The sequence below is a fragment of the Grus americana genome, chromosome 5, assembly GCF_028858705.1.
Source record: "Grus americana isolate bGruAme1 chromosome 5, bGruAme1.mat, whole genome shotgun sequence".
NCBI lineage: Eukaryota > Metazoa > Chordata > Aves > Gruiformes > Gruidae > Grus > Grus americana.
In genome coordinates, this window is record NC_072856.1 from 44638751 (window position 1) to 44655323 (window position 16573).

The 16573-nt window shown below is 44.8% G+C and overlaps 2 protein-coding genes across 7 annotated transcripts in view; one reads left to right on the plus strand and one right to left on the minus strand.

Annotated features, from left to right (window-relative positions):
- Positions 1-1399: 1399 nt before the first annotated feature.
- Positions 1400-13535, minus strand: ALDH6A1 (aldehyde dehydrogenase 6 family member A1). Its single transcript, XM_054827096.1, has 12 exons — positions 13411-13535; positions 13081-13143; positions 10533-10607; positions 8994-9155; positions 8324-8402; positions 7459-7761; positions 6630-6751; positions 6174-6363; positions 5293-5474; positions 3674-3853; positions 3376-3474; positions 1400-2927 (listed from the first exon to the last, which is right to left on the minus strand). The coding sequence occupies exons 1-12, from the start codon at positions 13480-13482 to the stop codon at positions 2823-2825; spliced, it is 1632 nt and encodes a 543-aa protein (XP_054683071.1). The 5' UTR covers positions 13483-13535; the 3' UTR covers positions 1400-2822.
- Positions 13536-13895: 360 nt separating this feature from the next.
- The window catches only part of LIN52 (lin-52 DREAM MuvB core complex component), a 46339-nt gene continuing 43661 nt past the window's right edge, over positions 13896-16573 (plus strand). For all 6 annotated transcript variants that reach the window (XM_054827241.1, XM_054827245.1, XM_054827242.1 and 3 more), the window contains exons 1-5: positions 13896-13954; positions 14041-14115; positions 14270-14307; positions 14751-14817; positions 16007-16090. In XM_054827241.1, coding sequence (XP_054683216.1) covers positions 13936-13954; positions 14041-14115; positions 14270-14307; positions 14751-14817; positions 16007-16090 — 283 coding nt within the window. In that variant the 5' untranslated portion in view covers positions 13896-13935. The remainder of the gene's footprint in view (positions 13955-14040; positions 14116-14269; positions 14308-14750; positions 14818-16006; positions 16091-16573) is intronic.

Consider the following 16573-nt stretch of genomic DNA (forward strand, 5'->3'; position numbering starts at 1 on the left):
TGGAGCGTGTACTGCAATAGCTGAGGTGCCCTGGCATTTCTTGCTTGCTCTTTGTTTTAGAAAACAAATTTGGTGTGGGATTAGAAACCTGGCTGAGCAAAAATGACCGTTAGATGAGGATTACTTTGCTCTTGTGTCTTCCTCACAGGAAGACGTTCTTTAGCTTAATTTTTTATAGTGAATGTTGAAATAAAAAGAATAAACAGGTGAGTGGAAAGCAGTAACAGCAGTGAGGTGAGGCAGGTACATCATGATCAGTCAGCATCTGCAGCTTGATTTAAAAAGGCATTTCAGTAACTAAAAAGGCAGATAGAAGATTTGTAGTTCTAGTACAATTATTTAAAAACATCTGTTTAAAAACTGCTGTTGGAAATACAGATAATCAGAAAAGAAGTTTGCACACAAATGAAAACATGATACGGGTGCCTAGAACAGGTCTGGAGAAAGCACAGGGATACTCCTGCCACTCTTCAGGGAGCAGGTAAGCTTGACAATAAAACCTGCTTGTGCTACAGGAGGAGCTGGATTTTAGATTTTCTTAAGGAAACATGTAATGGGTTTTAATAGGACAATAGAAAAGTTAGAATAGCAATACTGATTAGGAAGACAATTAAGGCATTTTGAAAGTGAATGACTGTAGACAATATTAGAGGCCGTTAATTAGTATTAGTTTCCCAGGTGCATGAATGAATGCCAGTCTTACGAGTGATTTACCTATTTTACCTTTGCAGCACAGAAAATACTTCTCCCAACTCAACATTCATTACACAGCAGGCTGAATTATCAGATTCATCATCTTCTGCAGTAATCCTTCCTGATATTCAGATGTTACCACCACAGACAGAGTAAGGCAGCTGTACACTTTGCATGAACAATGGCCACAGCAATTTCCAACTCACCTGCACTTTTCATTTTTAAGTTACCTTGTGAGCAAAGCTGCGAATTCTCAATCCCCTGTCTGCTGTACTGCTGCTTTGACTACACGTTTGAAATCCATCTGAAACATAGTTATTTTCCTCCTCCTTAAAATAAAGATTTTATTCTTTTCCAAGCCAGGAGCTTGGATGACCCTGTACAAAGCACTAAGGTTTGGACTAGCGGTTAGAACTCTGTGTATGTGTTGCTATAATTTGATGAAGATATATTTTCAGTTTGGAATAAGGTCATTTACATGAAGCTTAAGAGTTTTTGTGATCAAACGATGTTTATGTGGAAACAGACACAAGGCATTCCTGAAATGCTGTATCAGGAAATTGGTACAGAGGTCCTTGAAATACTGTAAAAGGAAGATGTATACATGGGTTACGGGAGTCACGGACTAGCCTCTGCAAAGAGGGGAATAAAGTCAACATCACACCTATATAATGTCTTATCAAGGAACAGTCATATTCTGCAGAAATTTATTAGCACGTTTTTAATTCATAATCAAATTGCAAGGTGAGAATTTCCCTCTAGAGTATAGCAGAGGAAAAAACCAAAATACAAACATTAGTGAATCCACAGCAATTGCACTAATACATAACTGTTAGTTACAAGGCATCTTTACCAGAAGGCAGGATACAAAGTGTTCACATTCAGGTTGTTTAATTAAAATGAGTAAGGCTATGATCATTAGAATAATATTATTTTCCATGGGTGCTTGAATGAGTTCCCTGTGGATCCCTCATGGCTGCATCATCTTCCAGGAACCAGGAATAAAAACATAGGCTCTCCAGCTCCAAATGCACAGATTCTTAAAAACAGGGTACACGAAGTCTCATCCTTCTCTAGTAATGGGACCTGCAGTCCCTAGAGAACACGACTGTGTTTGAGCAAATGTGACAAGGAGTCAAGACAAGAAATACAGCTATAGTCAGCAAAAGGACCCAACAGAACAGGCCTGGCTGCTTTGTGATTATAAACTGTGTTCTTTCTTCCTACTGACTTACTCTCCCTTCCACCCAGACCCACACGATGCTGTGAGGTGAAGATACATACACAAGCTTATGTTTCTGCTTCCGCAGTTTTGTTACGTTATGGGACCTGTAGGCACATATCTGTTAGCACAGTGAAAAGGCACCAAACAACTTCCAGGTGTATCAGAATTGACAGCAAGCTGGAGAATACAAGCCACATGCACAACAGGATCAGAAGTTTTCAAGCTGTCAGAGGCACGGTGAAGGTCGCTGTACCATACATGAATTTCTTTCATCCTCAGACAAGCAATCAAATATGCTTTCCTGAAAAATCCTTAGAAAGCTATTTCCCAAGTGTTTTGGAAACTGCTCAAGAGACGAAAGACTGACATTGTCAACTCCCAAACTTGCTGTCTTCATTGTATGTAAAGTCACTTCTATAAGACATCCAAGGTGTCCCAGTTATGTCACTCAAAATGAGTACTCATCTTTGAGTAAGGTGAACTCAAAAATCTTAATATGTAAGATAAAGAGGTAAAGAAAACTGCTACAAGATGTAGCCAGGAGTGAGTCACTAAGGCTAAAGATGTTGAAGTGGAAACCAGAGTAATGTTCAAGTTCAGAGGGTCTGGAAAGAAACACAAATTAAGACCAATGTCACTGTCTGACCTTTCAATTAGATAAGGTTGTTTCATCTCTGATAGGCTGTAGGAACAAATTTCAGTTTGGCTAGCCAAAAACCACTGACAGCAGCAGAAACCCCAGACTGTATGTTACATGAGCCTGCCTGATCTGCACAGAAACAGAGGCTGTTGAGAAAATGGAGCTTTCTATTCATTCCCAAGGAAATGATGATAGTCAGGACAAAGCTGGAAAGTGCGGCACAGAAGAAGAAGGGCAACAAGAAAAGCGTCTGTAAAGGCAGATTTAGTTTCCCATAGTTGGCATAACCACAGCAGGCTTGGTGACGGTGGCATCTTCCTCTTTCCATTGAGAAATGATAGTTTTCAGCTGTGTGTAGAACTGCACTCCCTGGAGGAAAGGAGAGACACATGGATCAGATGTTTGGCTTTATGAATTCTTCACATCTGCACCAGTGGTGTATCAAGCAGTTTTTCCTGTATCTACAGAGGGCTGAGTTTTCCTCTGTGGGAACAATCCCTGTCAGCCTGCTCCTTTTACCAGTTCCCCAAAGATTCTGTTTCTATGAGAAAGCTTGCTACTTAGTTCTTCCTCCCTTCTCAAGTCTCCCCAAAAAAGACTTGCTTTTTTATATTAAAGGAAAAAAAAAAAAAAAAGGGAATTGGCTATTGTAACATGCATTATGGTGGCTGTGATCACTGGCTGGTCTTCAGTTTCCTGGTTGAGATGGCTTCAAAATCTCCTTACTAATGAGGTCTGATGACCACATCCCCATTGCCATTTATAATGTGATTTATCACAATCCAGCCCAGTAGAGTACTCTGAATCAGTAAGTTACCTGCTTGCCATAGAAATTGGTATCTCCTCTGAAAGAAGCACGAGAACCGGTGAAAGAGAACATGGGCAGAGGTACTGGGATCGGAACATTGACACCCACCTAAACCAAAGGAAAGCTGCCGTATTAATCACAAGAAGTAGCAGATTGCAGACCACTCTCCAAAAACTACCACATTTTGTTTCCTTAAATCTGAGGCTGGGTACTGTTGACTGAGTAGTCAGTGATTAGTCACTACAGCTGGATGGCTAACCACTGCACATAGTGAGTACTAACAGCAACAATTCTAGCTTGAACATACCTGACCCACATCTACTAAGTGAGAATATTTCCGAGCTGTGGCTCCATTGGTGGTGAAGATTGCAGTTCCATTTCCATAGGGGTTGTTGTTCACCATCTCAATGGCATCATCCAAAGTGTCTGCTTCTAGAACCACTAACACGGGCCCAAAGATTTCCTCCTTGTAGCAAGTCATGCTTGGCTGCCAAGATAAACAGCAGAAAAACCAGCTTGTATGGAGGATATAACAAACACCCACACTGCTAATGCTCAGGATATTCCTAGGATTACCTGCCATACTGCATTGCCATGGGCCATTCTTCAGTCCTCCTTGCCTTTTCACATTTCCCATGTCCTGCCATCTCTCTAGTCCGCTAAAGAGGGTACCACTTTTCATCTCCAGAGCGCTTTCTGCTTTTTCTGCCTGCCTAACCTCACTCACAGGCACACTCTGACCAAGGCTGATTAAGGCTGGGATTAATTCAGGATAGTTTACTTCAGTTCTTGTTGACAAAGTGACTAGAACCTGCTATCCTCTCCAACTCGGTGCTCAGGATTTATGTCTGATAATTAGCAACATCTGACAAATACACCACCACCTGTTGGAGAGTACTTTAATCACTAATAACTAATACAGCAAACTACGAAACAGTCATTTGACAAATTATAAGTTTCATGTAGCTGTTATTAACCATATCACCCTGTAAAAAAATAACACAAAAGCTCAGTGAAACTTTTACTTCTGAATACCTAACAATATTTATGACACATCACAGGAAAGTGGAGAATTTTACGATGTTTAATGAAAATAAGGCAAGAAAATTCTGAGATAGATTAAAAACTTGAATTATGTAATAGCATAAAATCCATGAAATCTTAAGAATACAAAGTACAATAGCAGAATTATCAAGGTTGGTTTGCTACGGTGGAATCACTTGCTAAAAGGCCCATGAGGAATTGAATACTTAAATATTAAAGAAATCACATCAGCTTATTGCATAAGCATAAAAGAATGAATTTAGGTAGGAAAACCCACATGGATGGGTGCCTGGCAAAGAATATTCCTTCCCAGTAGTGTCCATCTGTTGCACACAATGCATTATATTGAGAGGCTGATGCAATGAAATTGTGAGTATATTCAGCAATAAAAAGATTTTGTACCTTATCCTGTATTATTTTCACGAAGATTTCCACAAATACATAACGGGTTTTTTTTTCCCTGTATGTCCTTAAAATGCAAACTGCAGGAATGCATAACGGAGGAAGGAAAATTGCAAGTCTGGCTGTTCATCATACTCTTCCTCAGGCATCTGCTGCTGGCCATTACTACAGATAGTACACTATGTTTGATGGACAGTTAGTTTAAGATAGTACAAACTGCCCATTTTTTCTTTGAATTGGCTGCATTCCCTTCAAGTTAAGATCCTTAACTTCATTCAGAGTTTTTTGCAATCCTGCAAATTCTTTTATCACCTCCACAACAGCATTCCAATGAGCACTTCATCGGAATTGTGCAAGGGAAAGCTGAGCCATTTATGGGCCACCTACCTGGCGGTGACTGATTACTTACTGATTTGGATAACCCATTTTTCAATTGACCCTGTAACACACACTATCAAGCACTGGTTTTCGCCATCTTACCTTGACATTGGCCAGGATCGTTGGTCCAACAAAATTGCCATTTTCATAGCCCTTCACTTTGATATTACGCCCATCCAGAAGAAGGCTGGCACCTTCTTTTACTCCTTTCTCAATCAGATGGCAAACCCGTTCCTTAGCTTGGGGACTGATTAGAGGCCCTAGATCTGCTCCAGGCTGGTCTCCTGTGAAGAGGCAGAGACGTCAAGTTCTCTGACAGCTTCCTCTTCACAGGCATCATGGAGATAACTACACTGGCAGGATAAATCTGAAAATCCCGATGTTTCTGAACATCAGGAACAAAGATTTGAGACATTAATGAACAGGAGCAATAGCCTGCAATTCTCATAATCAACAAAGAAAAGAATTTGTAAGCACAAGCATAATTTTAGATCACCAGGAAGCCAAAATTCAACAACAGATTCTTCTCAGAAAGGAAACTTTTCCCCTCTGCAGGACTTTATTAAACATAAGATAATTATCCTAGAGTTAAGAACAGTCCATTTTTTCCCAAGTACTTGTTACCAGTTTTCCTTTTTATTGTATGCTTACTACAAATTGGAAGGATCTCTAAGTGAGGTTGCTATAGAAATGGTAGGTTTGAGTTAAACACAGGACATAACCACAAAGCTCCAGTTAAAACAAGACCAATCCTGTAAACCTTGCATCACAGTCATACTGCCAAGCCCTCCTACATATTCCTAACTCCAAGTCTGGGGCTGTGTTTCCCAACCCAGACAATCTGCTAGCTCCTACCCCTACACATCAATCCTCCGCTGCCAATAGCTCCAAGGAGCACACTGTAATACGAGAGATACACTGACCTAAAGAGCTACAGTCATACAGAAGTGAAGTACCTTGTAAGAAATTATCACAGTCTGTACCTGCATTTACACGTAGATTTTTGGCTCTGTCCACAAGCTCTGGCAGCCATTTCTGAGCTTCTCCCACTAGAATTGCTGTAGACAGGGCCATGCAGCGTTGGCCAGCTGCTCCAAAAGCAGCTCCAACCAGCTGGTTCAAGGTGTTCTCTTTATTGGCATCAGGCATCACCACACCGTGGTTCTTGGCTCCCTGAAATACAACACGTAACACAGTCTCCCATTATTAGCCACCCCAGCCCACTTCTCTAGGTCTCTGGCAATATCTTCATATAGTAGCTATGACTCTGCTACCAACAAGAATTGGTACCAACACGAGGCTGGCAAGAAGGGCGGCCTCATCACTTAACTATCAGTAGCAAAGTCAGCTTCTGCTGCTGAGTGCCATGGTCCTTCTTAACATGCACAGGAGACAGAGGTGGTCTTTGTGCTGAGGCGTGCTCCATTCAGAGGCATTACCATGTTGGCCTGGACTCTCTTGCCATTCCGGGATCCTCTCTCATAGATGTACTCGCCAGCCTGATTAGATCCCACAAAGCTGATTGCTCTGATATCCGGATGGTCACAAATGAAATTCACAGCTTCAAATAGGAAATAATACATTATATACTGTGGTGCAGTATAATGCTTCCCTCTGATCCCATCCCCACAGCGCTAAATCTATGTATCTTTCTTCTTCCACGAAATTCTTGCCTCTGTTTCCTACGTCTGAGTTCCCCCATTGCCTGTCCATGCATCTCTCCACTAACTTCTCAGCATGTGTACTCCTGCCCCTGACCTCGTACAGCTGGCTCTCTGCCATCTCTTCACTCTTTGGGCATCTCCCAAGGTGGCTGAGCAATGCTGAAGTGAAGTTGCTGTTGTGTATTCATATCCTCGTGTTCTGAAGCTACTTGTGTGCTGTCAAAAATATCACATTAGGAGCTAGAATACCGGAATGCACTGCATGTTCATGAGGCATTTAATTCTTGTTTAGGCTTCCTTGGGAAACCAAGATGATTTATCTACCTATTTCAGTTGGAGCTTAGTTTGCTAAATAGAATTTGAACACTTACATGCCTTGGGAACTCTGTACCCCAGCCCTGAAAATTTTGTCCACCATATCTCCTGAAAGATTTGGTGCAAAATGGCAGAGAATCTCCCAGTTACCTCCCTTCACCACCATCAAGAGGGCTGAAGCATCTGTCCAGACCTACAGCAGCAGCAGCAGACTCTCCAAATGGTACCTCCACCGAACATGCACAATGCTTACACACTCCAGCCATCTCCCAAGGAGGGCTCTTATTACCTTCATGTTGTCCATGGATGATATTCAGGGTCCCATCGGGGGCACCAGCATCCTGAAACAGCTTGGCAAGGAACATGAGTGCCCCTGGTACACGCTCAGATGGTTTCATCAAGAAGGTGTTTCCACAAACCATAGCCATGGGGAACATCCAAAGAGGAATCATGGCTGGGAAGTTGAACGGTGCAATTCCAGCACAGACACCCAGAGGCAGACGGTAGGTGTAAGTGTCCATGTCTTTAGTGATGGAGGGCATGGTCTCTCCCAGTATGAGCGATGTCACACTGCAAGCATGTTCAACCACCTCTGCAGCAGAAAGGGCAATACGCCACTGGGTGATCTGTTAACAGTCAGTCCCCAAACTCCCTTCTCACCACTGCCTTGACCCAAGTCTTTCTTCCAGCCTCTTTTCCCACAACCTAAAACTCATTGTGCTCCAGAAAATCTCTGCTCTGCCAAGCACAGTGAGCTCATTGTGAACGGATTCTCTCTTGAGTGCATTATATGTCATTTTGACAGCAGCACAGACACAACAGCCCCGGTGAAAGAAGCACAGGTACAGTATTATTGTACCACCTGGGACTCAACTGTGGACATCTGAGCACAAGCGAGAAGTTCTTATCCCTTTACAGCAATTTGTAGTCACTCCTAGGAAAAGGAAGGGTCTAACAACTTGGAAGTGATTTAAGGAAACTCTATCTAAGGGAACTTTTTGGGTTAGAATTACAATTGCCCTTTTTCTATCAGTAGGAGGCTATGAAGGGAGCTACATGTACAGACTCCCAGAGCAATCAGTTGCTTAGGAGACCACCTCCCTTCCTACGGGTTCTCAAAGCCCCTTTTTGAACAGGAGGAGCCAGCAGCTTACGGAGGCCTCGGAACACATCTCCCTCAGCATCAGCCAGGGTCTTCCCTTGCTCAAAGGTGATGAGTTTTGAAATTTCTTTCTGAAAATGGAAAATGCAAAGTTTATGAACATTAGGAAAGTGCCTGCCCATGAAATAGCGTGCAGGGCTAAGACAGTTTAACAGAGTTGAACATCACAATGAACAGACTGAGCAGAACATGGAAAAGCCTACACTGACCAACTTGCTCCTTGTAGGCAAGAAGCCAATAGGCCACTAGGTGACATTTTAGAAAAAACAACTGTGAGTTGGCTTGTACTCTACAGCTTTCATGTTTCACACCACAGACACACTGAAAAAGCAATCAGGGAAATCCAAAGATATAGTAACATACTTCTCCCACTTGTCTTTATCAACTGGAACATTCTCCATCAAGGCTGAAAGTTCTTCTTGTAGTCTTTTGGTAAAGGGACAAGTGCAGAATAATATTCCCTAAGAAGCACTGCCTCTCTGTCCCCACTTGATGGAGAGTGCTTTGCTACACCTCTCAAGGACAGCGTCTCGGTTGGCTCCTCAATCCTGGCAACAATGCCGCCTCAAGAACTCTGTAAACCCTGAGTCTCTCGATTTAATTCCCGAAGTCAACTGCAACACATTCAGCAACAGCCATCACACACAGCCATGGTGTCTCACCAGATTGTCTTTGATGAGTTGTTGATAACGCAGAAAGACTTGCTGGCGACTCAAAACAGATGTTTCCGACCAGTTCCAAAAAGCCTTTTTGCAAGAAGCCACAGCTGCCTCCATCTCACTGGCTGTGGCTTTTGGTACACGGCCAACCACTTCATTTGTGGCCTGAAGGAAAAAACAAACTGCATCAAAACTCAGCTTTTTCCATCTGTCCCTGTCAACCATTCAATGGTCCTTTCACACCACACACCTAATATCCTTGTTCTACAAGGACCTGTCCTTCTGAGGGAAGAGCACAAAAGAGACTCCTTCCTCGGTGCACAGAAAAGGCCAGGGCTATGACCAGAATAGTTCCAAAAACCTGCACTCTACACATTTCAAATTAGGCACCCAGCAAGCTGCAAACACAGTGCTGATTTCCAAACTGGAGTTGAAGTGACTTGTCTATCTTAAAGCTTCTAGAGAGTATAAGGCAAAGGTTTCTGTGGACTGTGGTCTTTTCCCTCTGCATCATCTCAGCTCATCTGCTGTTCCTCTTGCACATTAAATGAGGCAAGAATCCTTTGGAAAAAGCAGGATGTGACTCTGCAATTGGCACTGATGTTAGTGGACCTAGACCACTAGGTCAAAGTAAGATTTTTACAAGCAACCTTAGTTCTACAGTATTTTAACTTTAAAAGCTTGTCTTTGCCAGTTTAACCTCCTTCCAATGCACTCTTAAAAAATAAGTCTGCTTTGACATGACAAAAACATCAGTACATCACTAAGAGAGAAACTACTCAAAAGAAGAGAGAGAAAATCAAACAAGAACATTGGTCGCCACACAGAGACCAAATAAGCCTCATGAGCATGGCTCACTGCTCTGATCGCTTCCACAAAGTAAATAAAAAAGGGCTTTACAGAGAAGTTTTAGAAATTGCTGTCCAAACGCTTACTAGGGGGGTCAGAAGGGTCAGAATTCTGAGTGCAACCTCATTTCCATTTGTCTTTGGTGGAGGATTCAGACAAGTACAAGTGCTATTAAGATTAATTTGCATTGCATAGCATCCAACCTCTAAATTCACTGTGAATATCGTGGCTCATAGATAGAAGCTCTGAAAGGAGCTGAAACTGTCAGGATTTTTTACCTTGGTCTAAGAGTAAAATCAGAATCTATCAGGACTTCACATTCAGCTGGCATCAAAACCCACCCGGTTGATTTCACATACAGGGTGAAAGAAACCCTTCAGAAATTTGCCATACTGATCACAGAGCCCTTCTATGAGCAAAAAAAATGTAAGTGGAGTTTAAGCTTCCTTTCCAGAGATCACAGTTTTACTACACAGGGGAGATAAAAAAGATCATCACTTTCCTAAGACTGACATTTCATGTGAAAAGGAAATTGAGAAGCAATTACAGAGCACTAAATCCATCTTAAGCTCCAAGTCTAAACGTTTCTCAAGAAATGTATGTACTTTCCCCTTTTGCCAAATGCTTGAACAGAAGCACAGAACCTTGTTGCACAGTGACCGCTAATTTATAAACCGAGACCATTTCACTTACCGGGTTGTGGATATCAATCCACTCAGTAGTTTTGGACTCAACAAACTTCCCATCAATGAAGAGTTTGGTTGTTGGCTGTGGAGGACAAAACATTGGACAGTGAGTGATCTTTGTCTCAAGGTGCCTCAATACCACTGTGCCTTATTACATGCAAGCCTTCATCATTTACTGCTATGCTGCCCACGAGAGAGTCTAGATCTAGTATTTACAGCAAGGCCCAGCTAACTGCTTAGGTTGAAATTTTTCATGCTTTCTGCCCCATTTTTCTCTCACTTTAAACCAAAATGGCCAAAATTCGTTCTAAAATCAGTTATAGAAAAATACATTCCTATGCTTATGTTCAGAACTATTTCAGTCTACTTAAATCACCCAATGTTTACTAAGTTAGAAAACTGAAAAACCACAATTCATAAATGTTCAGAAGAAACAGTTAATAATTCACCTTGTGAGAATTTCGTGTACCCAGTGCACACTTATGTGCTTCATTCCCATCAAGCCGCTAAGTAGGTTCATTTCTCCAGCTCATAGCTACAGGCATAAAATTGGACTTTCCCTGCTCCCCACTTGGTCCTGCAACTAAAGGCAAGGAACCTGCATCTGCTGAATTCACAGCAACTGTCCCGGCAGGCAGCACAGAAAACAGAACTTTCCAACTCAGATGCAGAGGAGAGAAAAGGAAAGTTTGGAATAAGGAGTTCAGGTAAATGTAGGATAAAAGGAAAAACAGAGGTGGAAGCTGTAACTAGCACTGAGTAGGCAACAAAACTGTATCATGCAGGAAAATAGATGGGGACTGTATAAATTAAGAAACTAGAAACTAGGAGCTGATGTTGGGACGTAAGGACAGAACTAGGAGAAAGTAAGAACCAGTTAATCATGCCACAAAACAGTGGCTTGGGGAGAAGAGGTAAGAGGAAGGGGAAACGGACCTGCTGTGTGAAGAACTGAAATGGGACAGATCAACAGAGCTGGGATATAAACCCAAATATATCAGGGAATCCTGTGAAAAAATTAGGATGTGGAATTATGAGACGGAGATGAGGACTGGGATGCTATCCAAGGTGTAATGAAGGGAAAGAGATCAGAGGAAGAATCAGGAATATAAATGGTGTTGGCAGGACAAGGAATGACAGTGAAAAGTGAACAGCAATGAGAGCTGGTACAAGCTGAGAAAGCTTGGAGATGAGAAAGCTAGGACGAGAAGTATAAAGTAAGACTGTTAATGGATAAGCAAGACCTATTGATTTGGGAGGGAATACCAGGAGTGAATCAAAAATACAAAGTTGCAGATGATTATGTAGCTGGAATTACACTTGGGAAAGAGAGGCAGAAGTCTGTGCCTACAAAAACATAATCAATCCCCCCTAGAACTTGGAAGGAAACGCAGGAAATCCGAGTCCCTTGCCTGAGTTTCCTGACTGTCAGAAAAGGTTTTCTAGTGCTGGTCTAAAGAATGACAAACTCCTACTGCTATCAGTCAGTCACCCCATGAGCCCAAGTGCCACGTATCTGCAGTGTATCTACAAGCTCCAGTGCTGTATGGCCCACGTGGACTTCAGTGCAATGGAATTTATGGTGGTTTTTTTTCAAATTGCTTAAAAGGCATATCTAGAAAATTGCACATACAAAGAAAAAATATTTTAAGCAAGCCAGGAAATGCTGAATTAAGATTGATCACACTTTTTCCATAAAATCACCACCTTTTTTCTGTAGAGAATGAGCCTGCTGTGGGAACAAGGACTGTAGTAAAGCAAACTATTTGGAGAATCGTGATTTAGCTGTTCAGAACTTGGAGAGTGTACAGCCATGGATACCGGAAGAAAAAAGGCACTATAACAGTTAAAGTTGTTTGATATTGCATAAAGGAAATCAGATACTCTCTCTGCCATAAATAGATGATAAGAGACCAGTCCAGACAGCTTGAAACAATATTTTCTCCACACATTATCATTACTCATATATTCTATATTCATTTTGGCTGATCTTATTGAAGAGCTATTACACATGGTAAAAGAAATCTAAAAATCAGGAAAAAAAAAAAAAGGTTGGTGTGTATTTAGCACAATGTGTGCTACTTAAGGAACACGGAGAAAACAAATCAGGACACGATTAACTCTTAGGTGTACCTGCTGAGCCAGGCAGGGCTCCCCACGAAAAGTAACATGGGGTGGGTGACTCCCTGAGCGGCTACACCACAGCCCAAGCGGCCACTTCTTAGCTCCGGAGCCAAACATTGACATTGAACTTTTTTTTTTTTTTCCCCCCTCCTATTGAGCACGGGGGCCCTCGGTGCACCGTGCACGGGCAGTCCCAAATGTTTGTTCCAGAAATACCAACCCAGGGCCACGGGGAGGGGAGCCGAGCCGAGCTGGCAGAAAGGACCTGACAGGATAAGACCCGAGGGAAGCCTTTGGCGGCTGCGGAGGACAGCGGCGGCGCCCGGGGCTTTGCCGCGCTCCCTCCCCGCCCGCGGCCTCTCCTCAGCCTCGGCGGGGCCGCCCCCCACAAACCCCGCGCGGCCTCCCCCGCCCGCGGGACGGGCACTCACCACCGAGGAGGAGAAGGAGGCGGCGGCCGAAGCGATCCAGGGGGCACCGGCTCTCCGCGGCAGCTGGACAGGAGGGGAAGCACAGACCAGCCCGGTTCCGCAGGGCTCCCGACCGCCCCCGAGCTCCCCCCCAGCACAGCGCGGGTCCGGCCGGCGCCCACCCCCCCAGCCCCACCCCCCCCGCCGGGGCGCCCTCGGCTACTCCCCGCTCGGGACCGCCCCACCCACGGAGCCCCGGGGCCAGGTGGGCCGCGACCCCCCTCCGCCGCCTATCCCGCGGCCCCCCCTGAGCCGCGACAGCCGCTGCGGGGCCGGGGGCCGCCGCCTCACCCTCAGCGCCACGCGCCGCCTCCCGCCCCAGGCGCCGCGCGCTACCGCTGCCACCGCTGCCGCCGCCGCCATCCCGGCCGAGGGTCGCTGCACCGCGGCCCCCGACGGCGCCCCTCGCCCCGCCCCCGCCCGCTCGAGGCACCGCCCCCGCGCGCTCATTGGCCTTCCGCGCACCGGCCTCGCCCGCTCCGCGCCCTCCTCCGGTGGGGCCTGCGCGGCCCGCAGCCAATCGCCGTCGGTAAGCCCGTCGTCCCCGCCCCCTAACCCCCGCCCCCCGTACCGGGCCGTGGATTGGCCGAGCGAGCTAAGCCGCCCACCGTCCGTCAGAGCCCGGATTGGCCGAGCACCGCCCCGCGGCGACGCCTCCTGGCGGTGGCGGCGAGAGCAACACGTGGGGTTCCGGGGCTGGTTTGTTTTTCCTTTCCCTCTCGGGCTCGGCCGCGAGGGCGGAGTCACGTGCTGGGGGAGGGGGTGGGGTGTGAGGGTGTCGCGAGTACCGGCGACGCGTCACGTGGGGCGGGCAAGATGGCGGCTCCCGCGGACGGTAAGGCGCGAGCGTTGGGTAGCACTGCTGCGTTCCGCGTCCCGCTGGCGGGGTCTCACCCCCGCCTCACCCTCTCTCTGTTGCAGGCGCCGACCTGGAGGCCTCGCTGCTGAGCTTCGAGAAGCTGGACCGCGCCTCCCCGGACCTGTGGCCCGAGCAGCGTAAGTCTGGCGGGCCCGCGTCCCTCAGTCAGCGGGTGGGGGCCTTCCCCTTCCCGGGCCGGGCCCACAGGGGCCGGGCAGTGGGACGGGGGGGGCCGTTGGTGCTGCGGCCAGAGGCGCTCACCCCCCGCCGCACCTCGTTTTCTCTCCCCAGTGCCCGGCGTTGCCGAGTTCGCCGCCTCCTTCAAAAGCGTGAGTGATCGCTGCTTTGCCTTTCGCCTGCCCCCCCCTTCCCGTGTGGTGGCAGATCTGCTCTTTCCTCCTGTGGGCTTTTTACAGCTTTCTTCCATAAAACGTATCGCAGTTATAACTTCAGTATATGTTAGCACAATCCTTTTGTTTTTAATTTTTTTTTTTATACATTGTGTAACTTACTGTAAGTGAGAATTATGCTTTGGAAGAAATAAAAGGTTTTAAGCTTTAGGAAATTGTGCTTTTCACACTGTCTCTAGCTTTAACTCTAAAAAGTCTAGGAAAAGCTAGAAAACAAGATTAAACGTAGCAATATCTCTATAGAGTACCTGGAACGCTCTTATTTTTGTTCTCAGTGTAACTGTCTTTCAAAGCTAGATCAAACTTTTCTGTATGATGCTAAAAATGCACTTGTCTGAGTATGAACTTTTTTTTCAAAACAGCCTATTACAAGTTCTCCTCCCAAGTGGATGGCTGAATTAGAAAATGATGATATTGATATGTTAAAGGGTGAGTATGGACATTGTGGGTAGGAAGTAATGCTGCCAGAGCAGATGGGAATTCAGCACTTACTTAAGAGGCTTAAAACACTTGTTCTGTAGATATTCTGGAGGTGAAGGAATGGGGAGTAGTTCTTTTCTGTTGTTCAATACTTATTTCAGAGTTTTTTGTCCTGGATGCCCAAATGCTTGTGGTTTGGTTTTGGTTTGGGTTTTCTTTTTAATTATACTGTTAATTTGTCTCATTTCTGAAGGCAGGAGTCTTCCATCAGTAAGCCTTGTGGCCTCAGGTCTCTAGCTCTCACATTTGCAGACTCTCCAGCTCAAGAGTCTCTTTATCTTGTTAATGATACACATTTATCATTAATCCAGTTATCTCTAAGAGAGTATCCAGATGTCAGTGGCAGGTGGATTTTTCAAAACAAACATGCAAAAATGAGTTGAAGCAGTCTAACGTTACATGTATTTCAGTTACCTTGCTTACCAGTCTCTCACGGCGTAAGTACAGCAGGGGTCTCCTGCAGTTTGAGTAAAGTGGCATGAATTTTTTTGGTGGGCCTCAGTTGATCAAACTTGGTGAGCAGCTTAGACTAGTTGATTGGCTTGTTCAGAGATGCTTTACATGTGTGTCTTCACTCTTAGATCTAAGATCTCTAATTGAACAGTAGGGCTGTATGAGCAAGTTACACAAGAGCTAGCTAGCATGTAGATTTGCTGCATGTTACGGCTGTTAGTTTGCAGTAAACATCCTTGAGCGTACTCTGCCTCTCATGTGAATTCCAGATAAACTGTTCCAAAGTCAAAGTAGGACAAATTGACTTGCTGCAAGAAATGTGCTTAAACACGCACTATTAATGTATAGTAAGTCCATTTGCTTGCATACTCTTCTGTAGCTTGTTCATGTAGCAGTGTGAACTTAAAGGAATTTCCAAAATATGGGGCAAGTTGCGCATTGCAATGGTGGCAGATTACACTATGAACCAGATCCATGACTATCTTTTTCAGTAGAGAAAGCTGGTCTTTTCTCAGTGTGTTAAAATCAGGGGTGGCATCAGCTTGAATTTCAAACATAGTCTCTTCACTGGAAATAGATCTTGTCGGAAGTATGACTTGGAAGTGCTCTGTGAAGTAGTAAACAGGTAAACTGTCACCAGAGGGCTATAGGCAGTGTTAAAATTCACACTTTTCTCTGTTCTTAGAGTTGGGGAGCCTCACTACAGCTAACCTGATGGAAAAAGTTCGTGGCCTGCAGAACCTAGCTTATCAGCTGGGACTGGATGAATGTAAGTGCTGTACACAGATGTTACTGACCGCATTGCAAATCTTCCTGCTAGAGCGTGTGCTCATGGTACATTTGTAGCTGGAAAAGTGGTTTGGCAAGTGTGTGACAGTCACAGTGACCTTCCAAAACAGGATGAGAGAACGAGCTTACATCTCCAACTCAGTCTACCTGCATGGGGGAAACATCTTAGCAGAAATAACAAGAGGTTATATGTCAATCCGGTGTTCTCTAGTGGCACATAGACTTCTGTTTCTGACTTAATGTTGACTTAGATAAATCAGGTCACTTGGCTTAATTTCCCACTCTGATACTAAAGCTATTTCTCAGCACACTTGTGGCGGTATTTCTGTCAAACTTCATATACTGCCTCCACAGTGAAACTTTCACTTGTGTGTAGGAGTCTCCTATCACTCAGTGTACATACTATTTTCTGCTGCTGTAGCTTTTATTTTTTTCTACACTCAATTGTAGCAGGAGGTGATGC